Here is a 17,617-nt window from a genome sequence, read left to right on the forward strand (position 1 = left end):
GCAGCACTGGAGCAGTGTTCAGGGCATGAAGGAGGCTGGGGATGATGCCTGGAGCTGCCGTCTGCCAGGCAGGAGCTGCCCCAGGCCTGTGCTGAGCTCTTCTCGGTGGATCATTTCACTCCATCCTCCCAGCTGTTGTGTCGTTACTGTTGTGACTCCCCTGCAGTGGGTGAAGCGATCCATCTGGCCTGAGACCCAGCTACTGGTTCAGAACCCAGACTCTTCACCAGCACAGTGGTTCTTAGAAGGATAGGCAGGGCTGGACCTCGGAGGGCATGAATGCCACGCCAGGGTGGTCAAGCTGGTTTTTCCCCAGGCTGTGGGGAAGCATTTAAAGTTTTTGAGCAGGCTTCTACAGTGTTCTGAGCTGCCCTTTGGAAAGTTAAACAGTTATACTTCTGTCTAAGCTGACTTGGGATCGAATAGGAGGTCACCAGGGAACAGTTCAGTGAGATGAGCGGTGATAAGGTTGCGAGTGGATTCTTGGAGCATTGGGGGAGAGCTGGGAGGAGTTTGAGCACTTGGCATTGGAACGTGGATATTCTCCCCAGGCTTTGTGGTGGCATCAGAGAGTAAGTTAAACTTGAGCTTGTGCTTTGCACACATGAAGCCCTTGAGGTAACAAATTGAATTCACCGGCTCTGCAGTGCCTGTGGTTTCAGAACTTTGACTCTCCCTGCGCTAATAAGCATGTCCTGTGTGCAGACACCTGAGGCATTCTGCTTGTGAACCATATCTTTGTAGTTCTCTATCCTAGTTCCACGGGCAATCAGAGCCTTTCAGAAAAAGAGAGGCCCAGGTCATTTCCATTAAATGTTTATACTTGATGGACTGGTCCTTTTAACATTGACTATAGTGCAACACAGAACATGCTACAATGCACTGCAACTGTGTTGTTCATAAAGTAGTTCCAGCATTTACAACAATGAGAACTCAAATTATACCCTAGCGTGTGATCTGATAATAGGGCCCAAGAAATTCGAGGGCCTTTGAGGTCTGGCCAAAGACTCCACTCGTTTTCTCCCCATTTCTCTTGTTTCTCCCCACCCTGCCCTGCTTTGTGGAAGGACCTTGAAACAGTTGCTTCCGAGGCACCTGAATAGTTAATGGGCTGGTTTCATTAGAATTATTTGGTAGCTTGGATTAAACCAGTGAAATCTAAGAAGGGTGCTGCAGATCCATTAATAGGACTCCCAGCTGTCAATCTACAGAGACGCGAAGGCCGGGAGCCTGGTGCTGATGGCTCTTCCCGCAGGCTGGTTTCTGACCTTCCCAGAAACTCCCCTGTAGGAATCCTTCACTCTCTGTTTTCTGGGCGTTTTCTCTTCAGAAAAGAGACAGAGCTCAGGGCCCTTGTTCAGAACCTTCCCTGTGGGAGAGAAGGAATTGCAGCAAGTTTAGATATCTATTCTTTGTGCATCTCGACCCCAGTGTTGCTGTACATGTCCAGCCAGAGTGTGCAGGTCCCCTGCTTACGAAGGCTGAGCCAGAGAGTTACATGGGCAGGGGAGGGGAGGGGCGGCCCTGCAGGCTCTGGGCCCTCGGCCAGGACAGGGTGAGTGGGGAAGGTCACAGTGAGCTCAGGGGACACGGCTCTAGCGCAGAGTGTTGGTTGGCTGTGCATGTGGAGAGAAGCTTTATTTCAGAGATCAACGAGAGCTTTTTGCTTCTTTAGGAGGGCGCCTGGTGGCTGTGCTGGTGCCCTGGAGGTCACCACAAGGCGGCCCCTTAGGAACAATATGCCCAGGGCTTCGGCCACGGTTAGAATTGCTGCAGAGGGCGGGCATACCAGTTGTTGAGCCAGCATTTACTGAGAGCCTGTGTGGCTTGGGGATATGGAGCAGCATCGGGCACAGGTCCTACCTTGAAGGACGCCTGCCTGGGGAGACCCTGCGTCCTTTCAGCCTGAGCCAGTCTCCCTTTGTACCTGTTGCCTGGTATCACTGTTTTTTTTTTTTTTCTTTCCCCCACTTTTAAAGTTTTATTGAAGTACAGTCGATTTATAGTATTGTGATAATTTCTGCTGTACAACAAAGCAATTCAGTTACACATATGCACACATCCATTTTTTCAGGTCCTTTTTCCATGGAGGTTACCACAGAATATTGAACCGAGTTCCCTGTGCTATACAGCAGGTCCCCTGTTGACCTTCCATTCCATACAATACTGTACACATGCCAGTCCCAAACTCTCAGTCCATCCCTCCCCCAGCACTTCCCCTCCATTAACCAAAAGTTGTTTTTAAAGCCTGTGAGTCTCTTTCTGTTTTGTAAATAAGTTCATTTGTATCACTTTTAAAGATTCTACATATAAGTGATATCAAATGATGTTTGTCATTGTCTGACTTCACTTAGCACGATAATCTCTAGGTCCATCCATGTTGCTACCAGTGGCATTATTTCATTCTATTTTATGGCTGAGTAATACTCCATTGTATGTATGTATCACATCTTTATCCATTCCTCTGCTGATGGACATGTAGGTTGTTTCTGAGTCTTGGCTATCGTGAATAGTTCTGTAGTGAACACAGGATGCATGAATCTTTTTGAATTATGGGTGTCTCTGGATAGATGCCCAGGAGTGGGATTGCTGGATCGTATGGTAGTTCTATGTTTAGCCTTACTGTCCTCTATAGTGGCTGTATTTACACTCCCCCCAGCAGTGTGGGGGAGCCAGTCTTTTTGTGCCCATTGTCTGGTGTCACTGTGACAGCACCCCCATTAAAGCCCAGTTTTATGCATTGTGGGTGAGAAATTATTTGGTGAGGTGGTGAGGGCAGATAGGTAAGCGCTTGTTACAGCATTGTCACGGGCACGAGCCCCATGCAAGGGGTCCAGCATGGCCGCTTGTAGGCCCCCTTCCCCCGCAGCTCCCTGTGAACCCTGCCTTCCACTCCTTGTCTCTCCCTCCACACGGCTGCCCTCGGGGCTCAGGACATATCCAGGGTCCAGGTGGATGAACTTCTGTCCCTGGCAGAGCCCCTTGGAGCAGTTTGCAGGGGTGCAGCCTCCTCTCTCTTCTCCTGGAGTTGTGAATGGGGAAAATTTTCCTTGACTCACGGCCCCTTGAGTTTCTCCTGCCCCCTGCTTCTCAAAGCTGTTTTGGACTGAATCTTCTGTACTGTCATTTGGGTGGGTTGTCAGGAGTCAGGGCAGATAAGGATGTTCCCTTGGGCACCTGCCTCCAGCCTGGGGAGAAGACACAGTGCCATAGAAAGAGCTGGCCTTTGGAGCCCTTAGGCTTGGGTGTGAGGCCCCCCCGCCCAGGCCAGGCTGTCACTGAGGTGGGGGAGCCAAGCTTGGATAGCGTGCAAGGTCCCTTCTGCCTAAAACCTTCAGGAAGTCCTCTGCAGTGGTTCTGAGCTGGGGAGAAGGTCAGAGAAGTCAGCCCACTGCAACATCATGACAAGAGCTCCTCTGGGGCTAGGCTGGAGAGGTGAGAGTGGCCAGAGTCTTAGAAGAGAATGTGAGCCCTAATAGAGCATTTGTAGAAGAATGGATAAATGCCAGCTTCTCTCTTGCCTTTGGTTCTCATCAGTGCCTGACCAGGCAGTGGGTCCCTCATTTGAAGTGATCCCATGGTGAACTTTCATCTTCATCCCGTGCCCTGTCTGCTTTGTGTCCCCCAAGTGTGGTCCCGCCTACATCTACAAGTTGAACTAGGTTTGAAGGCGATTTGAGTAGGAGCTGGTGCAAAAGAAGCCAACTGCCCCGGGGCTGAGGGTTCATCCCCTGCTCCCAGGCCTTTTTTGTTTTCTAAGCAGCTGGAAATTAGAAGAAATTATTTTGATTTCTCTGTCCTGCCTTTAAGCTTTCTTCACTAGAACAAGTTGGCTTATTTTTCCCGAGTGAATTCATTAAGTGTGTAGGTGTGTGTAATTTTTTATTTTTTGGCAAGGCCACCATGCGTTGTGTGTTTGAAAGCATGAATGAACTTCTGGAATGGAAGTGGGGTCGGGGGCGGGGCTCGACCCACCGGTGCGGTTTCTGCTGGTTCTTCCTGCCTCCCCTCTAAACTGTTACTGGTCCTCTGGTAACATCACCCTGCTTTCACCTGCCTCTTTTCTCAGTGTGATGTAGGCACTTGCAGTAAATCAGCAAGCAGTCATTTTGCAGCCGATCGAGGAATTGAGACCTAGGAGGGGCTGGGGACGCCCTTTCCAGACTCTGACAGAGCCCAGTCAGACAAAGGCAGAGAGGATTCCCTGTACCCAGTGCATCCTCGAGAGGCAGAGCTTAAAACAAAACCTGAGCCCAGAGCACCATCCCAGAGGACCAAAGCCCAGCCTAAGCGGAGCTTGCCTTTTGTGTTTCTGTGCTTGTGTTTGATCCCCTAGTAAATAATTGAAGACTTTGGGGTCACTCCCAAAGGGAAAAGTTTCCCAGTCGTATCTGCCTGCAAGGAAGGGTTTGGACGAGCTGTTCAGTGTTCTTAACACTTGAGTTTTCACAGAGTCGAGGGAAAAGGGCTCGGTGTTAGAGCAACTCTGTCGCCTTCTAGCCTGACTCAGCTTTGGAGTTTTTGTACTTTGCTGGGTGACTAGATAAATCAGTGAAAGGCAGGATGCAGGAGAAGCCGAGAGCTGTAGGGGAGAACCAAACGTGCTCAAGGCCTGGTTCAAGGCCACGTGCTAGCTCTGAGGGCATCCTCTGAGCTTCCTCCATTCGGTCCCCACCTGACATCCCCGACAGCCCCTCTCACACGTCTCACCCCTTCTCCTCCCATGAGATTTTGTGTGGACTTAGGAATCGCCAGATCCACAGTCCTTGGTGCCTTGGTCTCATATGACTTTTTACCTGATCCAGCCTCACCTGTGACTCTCTCTCCTTCACTGGCTTTTCTGAAGTCTTTGCTTCTAGCAACTCTTTTTCATCTACTCCGTGGGTGCCTCCCCCTCCCACCCTGGCAAGTCCTGGGATTCATCAGGGTTCCAGCCTCAGCCTTCTCTCTTTGTGTGCTGCGCCTTCTCCCTGAGGACTTTCACTCACCTGTCTCTGCGCCCCCACTTCCCTTCCAGGCTTCAGCGAGCAGACAGGTGCCTATGAGGTACTTCTCTCTGGATAGCCCTTAAGGCTCAACTTGTCTGAAAGAAATTCTGCTCCCTCTCTTGTCACACAGACCTGCCCCTGTCCCACCTGCCCCGTCTCAGGGTGTGAAACCACCATCGACTCTGTTGCTCAGAAACTTGCTTGCCAGAGTCTCTGCCCTCTGGCCTCCCTGTGCTCCCGCTCACTCTCCCCACCTTTGAAGAAATGATCTTGCAGACTGCAGCGATATCCTTTCACACCCCCTGTCCCTACCCTCCTCCCTTTCGTCCTTCCAAACCTGTACATCTTTCAGTGGTTCCCCAGCCCCCCAAGGTGGAAATCACTATTATCCATCTCCAGAACTTTTTCATCATCCCAAACTAAGGTTGCATCCATTAAAGAATAACTTCTCATTGCCTCTCCCAGTAGCCGCTGGTGACCACTCCTTTTCTTTCCTTTTTTCCTTTCTTTCTTCCTTCCTTTCTTTTTCTTTCTCATTGAACTATTGCTAATTTACATTAGTTTCAGGTGTACAACACACACTATTTTTGTCTCTAAGGATTTGCCATTTCCCGGTACCTCATATATGTGGAATCCTTTTGTCTCTGGTTTATTTCATTGGGCTTAACCTTTGCAAATACTCTTGAACTTGATTCTTACCTAGGAATGAAGGGGAGGGCAGGGCCATGTTTACTGTGTGTGGGTCACTGTGCTAGGTGGTTTAAATTGATTGCTTCAGTGATTCTCCCCCTTACCTGCAGAGGGGGTTGTCAGGTGTCCCATTTTACAGATAAATACATGGACCCGAAGATGTTAACTGTCTTGAGGTCCCATGGCTAGTAACTATGGAGGCGCCGTATGTGGAACTCAGTTTTGCCTGACTCCAGAGCCTACCTGTTCTCTGCTACCTGGATCTCTAAGACCTCTGGGCCAATAGTGGGCTTCTGAAGACCGAGCATCCTGCTGGGCTTGTCTTGAACTGTGTGGTTTGTATACCTTACTGGGTGTGGTGCGCGCCTTGCCTGTCTCCATCGCAGTGACCCTCAAGCTTTCTCCTTGAGTTCTGACCGAGGACTGCTGTCCAGCATTCCGGGGTGGTTTTGCTGATGGGTACAGTTTCCTGAATTGATTTTTCATAAAATGTTCTTAGACACCTAGCCGGGTTGAAGCTTCGAGTCTCAAGATTGTCCCCACGAAACCTAGAGCACACACTCCCATGAGCCGAGTGTGAAGGAATGTGGCTCCCTCCAAAATACTTGATAATCTGGAGTCTGAGGGACTGGGAATATGTCGTTTTAACCATCACTTTTCCCATGACTGCAGTAGTAAAATGCTTCCTAAAAGCGAGAGCCTGAAGGAATTCTTTCTGGTCTGTTGCTTCCTCATTTCCAGTCAGGGTGAGGTCAAACTCTGCACTTTTTTTTTAATTTTTAAAAATTTCATTTATTTATTTAATTATTTTGGCTGTGCCTGCAGCATACAGAAGTTCCCGGGCCACGTATTGAACTTGTGCCGACAACAGTGACCTGAGCCACAGCAGTGACCACTCCGGCTCCTTAACCTGCTGAGCCACAAGGAAACTCAAAGCTCTGCACACTTGAGGCTGCCTTCACCTTTTAGATTAGAGGGCTTCCTGGTGGGGGTGGGCAAGCCCTTGCAGTGCCCTGAGCAAATTTTCCATGTTGAGAGATAAAGCATATTGACAGGATTCATTCACTTATTCACAAATCAGGTTCTGGACTATTGCAATGAATAATCAGATAAAAATTGCTTTCTTTAGGGAGCTTATTTGAGGGAAAGAACCCATAAGCAAGTTAACTGAGTGAATTTTCTAGGATCCTGGAAAATGGTAAATGCTTTGGAGAAGAAGACGGCAGAATGGGCCAAGGGCATATGCGTTATGAGCTCACAGTGTTCAGTTGGGCACCCAGAGCAGGCGTGGCTGAGAAGACAGCATTTGCACAAAGACTTGGAGGAGCCTGGCGGCAGCTTTAGAGAAGAACATTCGAGGGAGAGAGGCATCTGGTGCAGAGACAGAGGGTGAATCTGGAGTGATGGGGGAGCACAGGAGGCCAGTGGAGGGGAGGTCAGAGGGCTTTGAGAGACCAGTTCTTACCCAGCATGGATTCTCAACAGAGGACAGGATGTGACAACTTTAGATGGACTTTCTGGTCATATGGTGGGAATAGATGAAGGGAGATGGGGAGGTGGGATACAGACAGGCTGAGGCAATAGTGTGCTGCTGTCATTGTGTTTGGGATTGCTGATTGGGTTGCGCATTTGGTACTGTTTATGTCATAGCCCTCCTTATCCAGTCACCTCCATCCACCTCCTCCAGATTTCCTAGCATTCTGGTTGATGCCAGTGATGCAGCGATGGTTAGGACCAGGAATCTGCCTTTAGGGAGCTCTCAGTGTAGACTCTGGCCTTGCTTCCTTCCACAGCAGGCCGTATTTCTGGACTGGTCGATAACAAATGCCTGCCTTTGGCAGGTGTAAGGAATTCCTCCATGATCCAGTCACCAGAAAAATCAGAGTAGAGTTCTTTTAAACCTAGTCACTCAATTTTTTTAAAATTACAGCTCTATTGAGGAAGGTACAATTTCTGTAACATAACATTTACCTGTTAAGTGAATGATTCAATTATTTTGCAGTACATTTATGGAGTTGTACAGCCATCATCACAGTCCAGTGCTAGCATATTTCTCTGTCACCCTAAATGGTCCCTCATGCCTGTTGTGTTAATTCCTCATCCCTGCCCTCAGCTCTGGGCCACTATGCATCTGTTTTCTGTCTCTTTTCTGCCTTTTCTGCGCATTTCCTATAAGTGGGATCATACACCGTGTAGTCTTAAATGTTTGATTTCTTTTGCTTAGCATCATGTTTTCAAGGTCCATGTATATCATCGCATGTATCAGCACTAGTTTGTTCATCTTTGCTGATGAAGGGTATTTAATTGTATGGAGGGACCCCATTTTGTTTATATATCACTTGGTGGATATTTGGATCATTACCACTTTTTGGCTATTCAGAGTAATGCCCGTCATCACAACCTTGTAAATTAACTATACTTCAGTAAAACTTAAAAAAAATAATAACGAAAAAAGAGTCGTGAGTAATGCCCGACTTTTTGCCAGAAGTGCAGCTGGTAGGCAGATGACTCTCTGGGTTAAGTGCACACAGCAATTTTGGTTTTGGGAGTCTTCTTATATATTGGGTGTTCTTGCTTTGCCCTTTCGTCAGACTAATGGATTAATGAGTATTATTTGAGCCACGTAATAGCTGAGTGACCTTGCTGTTGCCTGTTCCTTATCTGTGAAGTAGGGTTATGTACAGGTCTGGTGCTTGGAGCAGGGTATTGTGAGGATTAAAGAGAATGCGTGCAAGGTAACAGTTAATCACCCCCTACCCACCCCTCCACCCCCTACCCCCACCCCCTACCCCCTGGCCATGTTCACTTCCTTTGCTGATTCTGGAGAAGTGGCTAGTGTAAGGAACTGCCCTGCTTTGAGTAGTTGGTAGTCTTTTGGGACAGAGGTGTAGGGTGGAAGGAAATAAGCTAGACGCTTGGGTGGGCTCCAGAGGTTGGAAGAGCTCCAGGTGGGCTACCTGGAACCGTTTCTTAGAAGGATTAGGACCCAGGCCTTCGAGATGGGGAGCAGGGAGGCTCTCAGGACCCTGGGGTGGCTGGGAGACCCCTGGGCCTTCCTGGCTGCCAGGGGCCTGGGTGTTGCTGGAATAGAGGAGTGGGTAGGTCTGCTTAGAAGTGTATTGAGAGAATTTTAAAAGCCATCTGGGGGAGTTCCTGTTGTGGCTCAGTGGTTAACTAGGAACCATGAGGTTGCCGGTTCAATCCCTGGCCTTGCTCAGTGGGTGAAGGATCCAGCGTTGCCGTGAGATGTGGTGTAGGTCGCAGATGTGGCTCAGATCCCGTGTTTCTGTGGTGTAGGTCGGCAGCTACAGCTCTGGATTGGACCCCAAGCCTGGGAACTTTCATATGCTGCGGATGTGGCTCTAAAAAGACAAAAAAAAAAAAAAGCTAACTGGCCAGTGGAAAACTTGGGTCTCTGATCCCTGGGACAGCCGTGACTGTTTTGTTGCCTGATCTCGTGTTTATGAGATATATCTGGATCAGGGAGGTTGCAGATTTAGGGCTTTTTTGGCAGATTCAACCCACAAAATGTTTCCCTGGGCTCACCAGTCCTTTAAGTTCATTCACAAAGTTGCTGTGTTTAAACACTAGAGATCTGGCCATACCAGCCTTCATGCTCACCAGCTGTCACGTGAGCAGAGCTTCCCCGGAGCTCAGTTTCCACAGTCCCCTGGCCCCCGGGCTGCCAGCTTGAGGCCAGGCTGTGCTGTCCCAGCATGGTCGCTGCAAGCCTCACCTGGCTGTTGAAAGTTACATTAAGTAACTTCATGCTTTAAGCAAAATTGAAAACTGTTTTTCCCTTTCACAGGAGCCACATCTCACTTGCTCTGTAGCCACCTGTGGTGAGTGGTTACTGATTTGGACAGCGCCCATCTGGAACATTCCTCTTGCTGCGGAACTTTCTGTTGGGCTGGTCTAGATCTTTAAACACAGGTCATTAACTGCCTGTCGCTGTGCTCCCAGCCAGCCTTCTGGCCTGGGTGGCTGTCGGTGCTGTGTGTAAATGGACTAGTGTGAGGAGGGGTGACTCCTGACTCCTTTGTTTTGTTTTTTTAATTAATTAATTTTGTTTGCCTTTTCTAGGGCTGTTCCCGCGGCATATCCAGGTTCCCAGGCTAGGGGTCGAATCGGAGCTGTAGCCGACAAGCCTACACCACAGCTCACGGCAACACCGAATCCTTAACCCACTGAGCAAGGCCAGGGATCGAATCCGCAACCTCTTGGTTCCTAGTCAGATTTGTTAACCACTGAGCCACGACGGGAACTCCTCCCAACTCCTTTGTGATGGTCAAACCTTGTATATGGGTAACAGCAGGACACAAGCCTCTCCCCTCATGAATCCCATTAATCTAATATTAATTACTTACATTTCAGCAGACTTTTGTGGCTCAAAAACTGTGGAGGCTGTTCCAGAAGAGGAGCTTAAAAAGCAGTCTGTCCAGGGGCATCGTTTGGGATGAGGGTCCCAGGACTCCCTGGCGTCTGCTTAAAGGACAGCAAGTTCGGGCGAATTCGTGTGTCTCTCATCTCACATGTGAACACAAGGTCGCCGACTTTGTCATGTTTTTTTGGAGTGTTTGTGTTGTGCTCTAGTTCTTGGCATTGTAAGAGTACTAATTAATTTCCTTCTTATTTAATAAGGTAGCAATTCAGAGCCTTTTGAAAGTACTACAAAACGTATTTCTGTCAGCAGCGTGTAGCCCCAGAGAGCACCCAGCGCATTTGGGTAAAATCATGCTCATCAAGCGTCCAGTGTGTGTTCTTTGTTGGAACTCGTCCTCAGGAGATCAGAGCATGCGTGTGGAAGTGTTGTTTAAAATCATGACCGTCAGTGGGGGTGGCGGCTTGATTCCAGTAGTTACAACAGGATGCATACAGCTGCTGAAAATGGGACAGGCGTCTGTGTTAATTGACTTGGGCCGATTTCCAAGCAGGCGTCTGAGCTTGTTTATGTAAAATTCACTTACACACACACCCATGCACATGCGTGCCTGCTGAGGTGTCTTAAGGGCCAGTTGTCCGAATGGACAGGGTTGTGGTTGGTGGTAAGATTTCAGGAGCCTGCACTTTCTTCTTTGGAGCTTGTTCTTCTCTCCTCAGCAAGCCATGCTTTTTCGTTTTTGTTTTTTTGAAAGTGCTGCTCTCATAAAGAAGGGAGCATAAAGGGAACATAAAGAGTGCCTACTGTATGCCAGGCACTTTGCTAAAACTCTTAACGCTCCTGTGTGCTCTCTGCAGCAAATGTGTTATTATCCTGCTTTTACTGATGAAGCGTCTGCAGCTTGGAGGTTGAGCAGCTCAGTCGGGGTGTCACTGTGGTGGTGCTGGGTTCAATCCCACATCTGTGTTCACTGCACCCTTGGGCTTCTCCCTGTTGGCTGTTATCAGAGCATCAGAGACCAGCTTCATCTGGTGTTGACAGAGAGGTGAAGCCATGTGTCTTTAGCAAGTGACAGAGGTGAGAGGAACGGAAAGGTGTTCTTTTGTGATATTATGATTTTGCTTCACTGACAATGGCCTTGATGAAATCAGGAGGCCTGGGTTTATTTCCTATTCAGCCACTATCCAAAATTTATGATCTTTTTTTTTTTTTATATATTTTTTTTTTGGGCCACACCCACGGCATATGGAGGTTCCCAGGCTAGGGGTCTAATTGGAGCTGTAGCCGCCGGCCTACACCACAGCCACAGCAGCTCCGGATCTGAGCCGCGTCTGCAACCTACACCACAGCTCACGGCAACACCGGATCATTAACCCACTGAGCAAGGGCAGAGACCAAACCCGCAACCTTATGGTTCCTAGTCAGATTCGTTAACCACTGCGCCACGACAGGAACTCCCAAAATTTATGATCTTGAGTAAGTCTCTTGACCTCTTTTAAAATTGTCTTCCTTTGCAAAATAAGGGCAATGTGTTTCACATCTCGGGTTATTGTGAAATTATTCAGATTCATCCAGAAGCGCCTTAACCACAATAAAGTACGATATATGAGTGCGGAATAGTATTTTTACCCCAGTTGTCTGGGGCTCAAGAAAGGATGTGTTTGTCCAACCCAGCTTGTCCCTTATGGATGTTTTTTGGGGAAAAAGATTTAGTATTTCTTTCTTTGATCATTGAGCAGATGTCATACCATGGGAAGAGAACGGTGGCTGGGTCCATTTTGATGTTTTTACTTGTAGTCTGGCAAGTGAGTTAGGCAGAGACGGAGTCCAAGCCACTTGTCAGAGACTTAAAGGTCCAGTAGCCCATGGTCACTCCCACTTTTCCAGTTTTTAAAGCCTTAGAGAAAATTGTGAACTCTGGAAAATGCAAAGTACAAAGTTTACAAAGTGCAAAGGCACAGTTTAATGAGTTGTTATAAAGCTAACAGCTGTTTAATTGTGACTCTGGACAGTAAATAAAACACTGCCAGCACCCCCCAAAGTCGCCATTCTCCTGACTTGTATGGTGATCACTTTGATGCTTTTCTTATCAGTTTCATCACCTAACTATGACCATTGAAATTATAGTTTATGTTCGCTTGTTGTTGGATTGATACAGTACACGTGTGTGTACTTTGTGTCTGGCCTTTTCACTCATTATTAGGAGGTCTGTATTGTTGAGTGTGATTTTCATTGATTGATTCATTGATTGTTTAGTCTCTTACACTTTTGAATTTCCCATCCTTTTGTCTCTCAATCTGGAATTTTTCTACAGACTTAGATTCCTTTTAAATTCTCTCTCTTTTTTGTTTGTTTTGGCTACATCTGCAGCATACGGAAATTCCCTGGCCAGGGAACAGACTTGAGCCACAGCAGTGACAATGCTGGATCCCTTGCTGCAAAACCAGGGAATTCCTTCCTCTTCAGTGTCTTTTTTAGCCCATCCATCAAGTACTTAATTTTGGACATTGTATTGTTTGGTTCTTTTTGAAAATGTGTTACTTTTCAAAAGTAGTCATTTCTCTCTCCCCAGTTTTAATCATGTATCTCACCATCTTATATGTAGTAAGAATTGCTATTTTAACATCTGTTTCTAATTATTCTTCTGTGTGTAGCTTGTATGGATCTTTGTTTCTGCTGGTTTTCATTTGTAGCCATCCCGTGTGCCTGGTTATCTTTGCTTGTGTTTTGGACATTGTATTTGAGAATTGTTTACTGATGTAGGTTGAGGACTAGATTGGGATGATGCTCTGTCTGAACAGTAATGACTTTTGTTTTTATCTGCCAGGAGCTTTATGGCACCAGCAATTTAATAAGATCATTTCCAGCTGCTGTCAGGGATTGCTATCTTTTCTGGGTCACCTAGATTCTTGGAAACTGGTCTGCAGTACATGCGGAAGCCTTTTTTTTTCCCATTTCACTCTCCAAATGTATAGCTATTTGGATTTCCAACCCGAGGCGTTGCCACTGGTCTCTGAGGGCTCTGGGGTGGATGTTCTAGAGCCAGGTGGTTGTTCAGAGTCATCCTCACTATCTTGGTTTCCCCATCCTGGTGTTTAAGTGGCCCTAGGACCAGAGGAGACCATTTCCTGCAAGCTCCTCTCTCTGGATTTTAGTTTCCTTGTTTTGTGACCTGGGAGTTCTTCTGTAAGTCTTCTTAGTTCTCTGATGTTTCCAAGCAAATGTTCTTTTGCATTATATCTAGCATTTGTAGTTGTTTTCAGTGTGAGGGGTGGTCTGAATTACTTAGCCAGCCTCCTTTTATTTTTTTAATTTTTTTATTTTATTTTTTTGTCTTTTTAATGGCCGCACCCATGGTATATGGAGGTTCCCAGGCTAGGGGTCGAATTGGAGCTGTAGCCGCCGGCCTGCGCCACAGCCACAGCAACTTGGGATCCGAGCCTCTTCTGCGACCTACACCACAGCTCACGGCAACGCCGGATCCTTAACCCACTGAGCAAGGCCAGGGATGGAACCCGCAACCTCATGGTTCCTAGTCGGATTCATTAACCACCGAGCCACGACAGGAACTCCAGCCAGCCTCCTTTTAAAAATACCTGTTTTAGGGAGTTCTCACGGTGGCGCAGCAGAAATGAATCTGACTAGGATCCATGAAGACGCAGGTTCAATCTCTGGCCTCGTTCAGTGGGTTAAGGATCCCGTGTTGCCAGGAGCTGTGGTGTAAGCTGCAGACGTGGCTCGGATCTCCTGTTGCAGCGGCTGTGGTGTAGGCCTGAAGCTATAACTCTGATTCGACCCCTAGCCTGGGAACCTCCATATGCCACGAGTGCAGCCCTAAGAAGACCAAACAAATAAACAAACAAACAAAAAACTGTTTTAAAGTCATAGGATAAGGGAACGGTGGTGGACCTTGAGAGCATATGTGTTCCAAACGAATTCATTCCTAGTCACCAGAGCAGGGCTTTATTGATCACTTACAAGAAACCACTGTTGTGCTGTGCATTATGGACATTTCAGGGAAGTACAAGGCATGGTATCTCTTACATTCCAGGAGTTTAGCTGGGGACACGGGCGTAAACTCAGGAAATCAAATAGAATTGTTGGAGGAGAAGGTGCTCAAGGGTCATGAAGAGTTGAGGTCTTAGTGAAAACTCAGGCAGTGAGTGTGGGTGTGGGGGATGTGCCTGACCCTGCTCTGCCTCTGCCCCCTCTCTCCCAGCCTGCTTCCCCAGGGTGGGCACAGGGCTCTGTCACTCCCCTTTTACATTCCAGCTCTCCAGTAGCTGCACCACGGTGTTCAGGACTCTGAGGCCCTTTAGCAGCTGCCTCCCCTCTTCCTTTGGTGTGAGGCCAGTTCCCCAAAGCTTAGCAGGCCTCGGCGGTGTAACCCTCTCTGGAAGCTACCTCTGTCAGCCGGTTGCTGCCAGGCCCCAGGAGTCACAGCCATGGCACCCACTGATCAGGAAGCAGTATCCCTTGCTTCTGGTGATGGCAGCGACAGGGGCCTGGTACTCATAGCCAGCACATGGGTGGCCTGGCCCACACCAGGCACTACTCCAAGTGCTTTACATACACACAGTGACCTATGGGGTAGCTGTTACCGTTTCTCCATTTTACAGGCCAGGAAACTGAGGCTCAGAGAGGCTTCACGGCTCCTAATTAGAGTGATGTCTGGGCAATGGCTTGATCCATAGATCTCTTTCTTTGGTAGGGAAGTGGGGACCTGGGAGAAGGGCCTGAGCTGTGAAGATAAACATTCGTAGTGGTGGTCCTCACCCACCCCTGTGTGGCTGCGACTGAGCACGACTAGACAGGCCTATAGGTCTAGCTGTTTCTACTGCTGTGCAGGCACCTGGGGCCGTGTTCTGGCCTCCTGTCCAGTTCTGCATCCATCAGCCTCGTCTTCCTGGGCGGTCTCTGGATGCCTGCAGCCCATCTAGGTGAGCTTCTGGGGACCAGTAGTGTCCAGGGTTTAGCCAGGCCTGCCCTGGTCAGACTTGCTAGTAACCCCCATCCTGAAAAAGCTCAGAGTCTCTTTTCCTCAAGTTTCACAGGTGGGTGACCGACACAGGTTGTCACATCTACAAAGACCACAGCCCCCTTCAGCCTTAAGTGAATTGGGAAGGAATGCAGGGGAGCTAAAAAGTACTCTTTATGTGATGAATGATACTCCCACCCCGAACAGTGGTGCAGCCACGCTGATGCTTAGGGTTTTGTCAGAGAAAATCCAGTTCCAAGTAATTGATAGGCTGCTCTTTTTAAAAAATAAACTTAAATTTTTAGAACAGTTTTGGATTTACAGAAAATTGCAAAGATAGTACCGAGTCCCCCGTGTATCCCACACGCAGGCACCCTGTGATGTACGCATCTAACACTGGGAAGGTGTATTTGTTAAAATCAGTAAACCAGTACTGATTATTATTAACTAAAGTCCATAGTTTATTCAGGTCTTAATTTTTAACTGTTACCCATTATCAATTCCAGGATCCCATCCATTTAATTGTTGTGTCTCTTAGGCTCCCCTTGGCTGTGACAATTTCTGACTTCCTGTTTTTGATGTGTACCAGTTAGTGTTAGGATGACCCTTCTATTGCAATTTGATATTCTTCTCATGGTTAAACGGGCCTTTGGGTTTTTTAGGTGAACGATCATAGACCTAAAATGCCACTTTAATCACATTAGAAGCATACATACTACCAATGTGTTGACTGTGATCACCTGGTTGAGGTGATATTGTCAGGTTTTTCTGCGCTACTACAGTCACCCTCCGCCCCCCACTTCGGTGCTCTCCTCTTGGGAAAGAATACCTAAACCTCTGTGGCTCACATGTTATTATTTCAGTGTTTTATATCATTACAGACTAAAAATAAAACTTGTCACAAACCAGTGCTCTCTTTAGAAAATTTTTAAAAATTTACGTTTTTCAATATCTTCAAATGGTCAGTCTCTTGCAAGGGTAGTTTTGTATTCTGGTGATAACTGGTCCAGTTTTGATTTCTCAGTTTTGAAGCAGTGGATTTTAAGGCTAAGTAGAAAAGCCGATAGTTTTTGCTTTTATGAGCCGTGAAACTAACGTCAGCCTGATGCAAGATTCAGAGTTTCTTCTGACTATAACTGGTTTGTGCTGAGGTCGTTTGGAACCGTGTTTAATATATTGTGCAGTGCAAACGTGCTTCCTATCGGAAGGGTTATTTTAATTTACCTTTAGTGGATTATTCCAAATCTGAAATCATAGGGGAAGTTACTGAAATGTTGGGTCTCCATTAATTGACATGTTGAAAGCTACAGCGAGCGGGAGCACCCTCTACAGGTTAGTAGCGTAACCAAAATGACACAAGACTAGTTTCTCTTCGTTATTACCTTTGAACTAAAAAGTAGTGGAAAAGAGGTTTCATCTTTTTTCCAAAAATTGCACCAAGATAAAGCAGAGCTCTAACCGGTGCGGGTGTGTTGTTTAGGCGTTAGCAGTACTGCCCTCACTATGCGTTCATTGGACAGTAGCGCAACCCCAAGAAAAGGATGGTTGAATGACGGCGCCGTTCGCGCCGGGAGCTCCAAGCACCAATACCAGGTTTGCTTGTGGTGACTAATCCGGACGTCCCGCCCCAGTCGCCTAGTAGCTGTTGTACCTCTGTTGATCACAGCTCCCCGAGCAAACCACCTGCTCCTCGTTTTCTGGGGCTTTGAAGGTCGCAAAGAGACCGCTCAGTGTTACCCATAAGGCCACGCGCCGGTATTGAGCTTATTTGCATACGTGCTCCTGCCGGGGCGGGGCTGACAGGGGGCAGGGCCGCGCGCGCTCACGCCCTTGTCAGATGGCGGCCGGGACGTAGTTCTGCTGCCGCAGTGGTGGTTGATTCGGGTCTTGTCACCGACTATTACATATTCGAGGCATTAACAGCCCCCTTGGGCAATAGCAGTTCTCCTCATGACGCCCAATTTTACCATGCCTGTGGGCGCGCGTTCTCAGGCCCTCGGGATGCGTCTGAGCCAGCAGTGCTGGGGGGGGTCCGGGGTTCGGCAGGCGGGGGCGCCCCGGACCGGCAGCTGACGCGTGCCCGCTGTTTCCCGTTGCAGGTGGCTCTTCTGGGCATGGACATCCTATCCGCGCTGGTCACCCGGCTGCAGGATCGCTTCAAGGCGCAGATCGGCACAGGTGAGCTGCAGGCGGGCGTGGGCTTTCCTCTCTAGCCTCCACGTCCCGCTCCTCAGCCTTCTGCTCCAGCCTCTACCCTTGTCCCTCCTGCGGGTTCCCCAGCTTTCCCCTCCATCCCCGACTCCGCCTCCTCCCCTGTCTTACCCTCCAGCCCCCGCCCCTGGCCAGCCCACGCCGCTCCTGCATCTTTAGATGCCAGGGCTGCACCGCCGCCCTCCCTCACCTACTGGGCGCCCCACCCGCCGCCTCACCACGCCTCCTGGCGCCCTCCCGGCTTTCCACACCTTTCTGCTGGTCTCTTCCACCTTTCTGCTCTAGTTACAAACTATTACTTCTATTTCTTTTGCCCGTTAGCTCTCACACTGTGGTGCCTGTCCCTAACTCTTGACTTTGAGTTTCTAT

The 17,617-nt window shown here is 48.4% G+C and overlaps 1 protein-coding gene and 1 non-coding gene across 48 annotated transcripts in view; one reads left to right on the forward strand and one right to left on the reverse strand.

Annotated features, from left to right (window-relative positions):
- The window catches only part of CLASP1 (cytoplasmic linker associated protein 1), a 259,813-nt gene that overhangs the window by 62,275 nt on the left and 179,921 nt on the right, over positions 1–17,617 (forward strand). For all 47 annotated transcript variants that reach the window (XR_014829645.1, XR_014829648.1, XR_014829633.1 and 44 more), the window contains exon 3: positions 17,137–17,215. Coding sequence is in view for 28 of the 47 variants with exons in the window: in XM_084999583.1 (XP_084855709.1) it covers positions 17,137–17,215 (79 nt within the window). In the remaining 19 variants the exon portion in view is untranslated. The remainder of the gene's footprint in view (positions 1–17,136; positions 17,216–17,617) is intronic.
- On the reverse strand, positions 16,458–16,583 carry LOC146395805 (U4atac minor spliceosomal RNA). The gene has a single exon (XR_014830645.1). It is a non-coding gene; the product is annotated as a U4atac minor spliceosomal RNA (small nuclear RNA).

This window comes from Sus scrofa, chromosome 15, assembly GCF_054392235.1.
Source record: "Sus scrofa isolate SSC_HxYL_T2T_F1_AM1 chromosome 15, Sscrofa_HxYL_maternal_Yorkshire_Landrace_v2.0, whole genome shotgun sequence".
NCBI lineage: Eukaryota > Metazoa > Chordata > Mammalia > Artiodactyla > Suidae > Sus > Sus scrofa.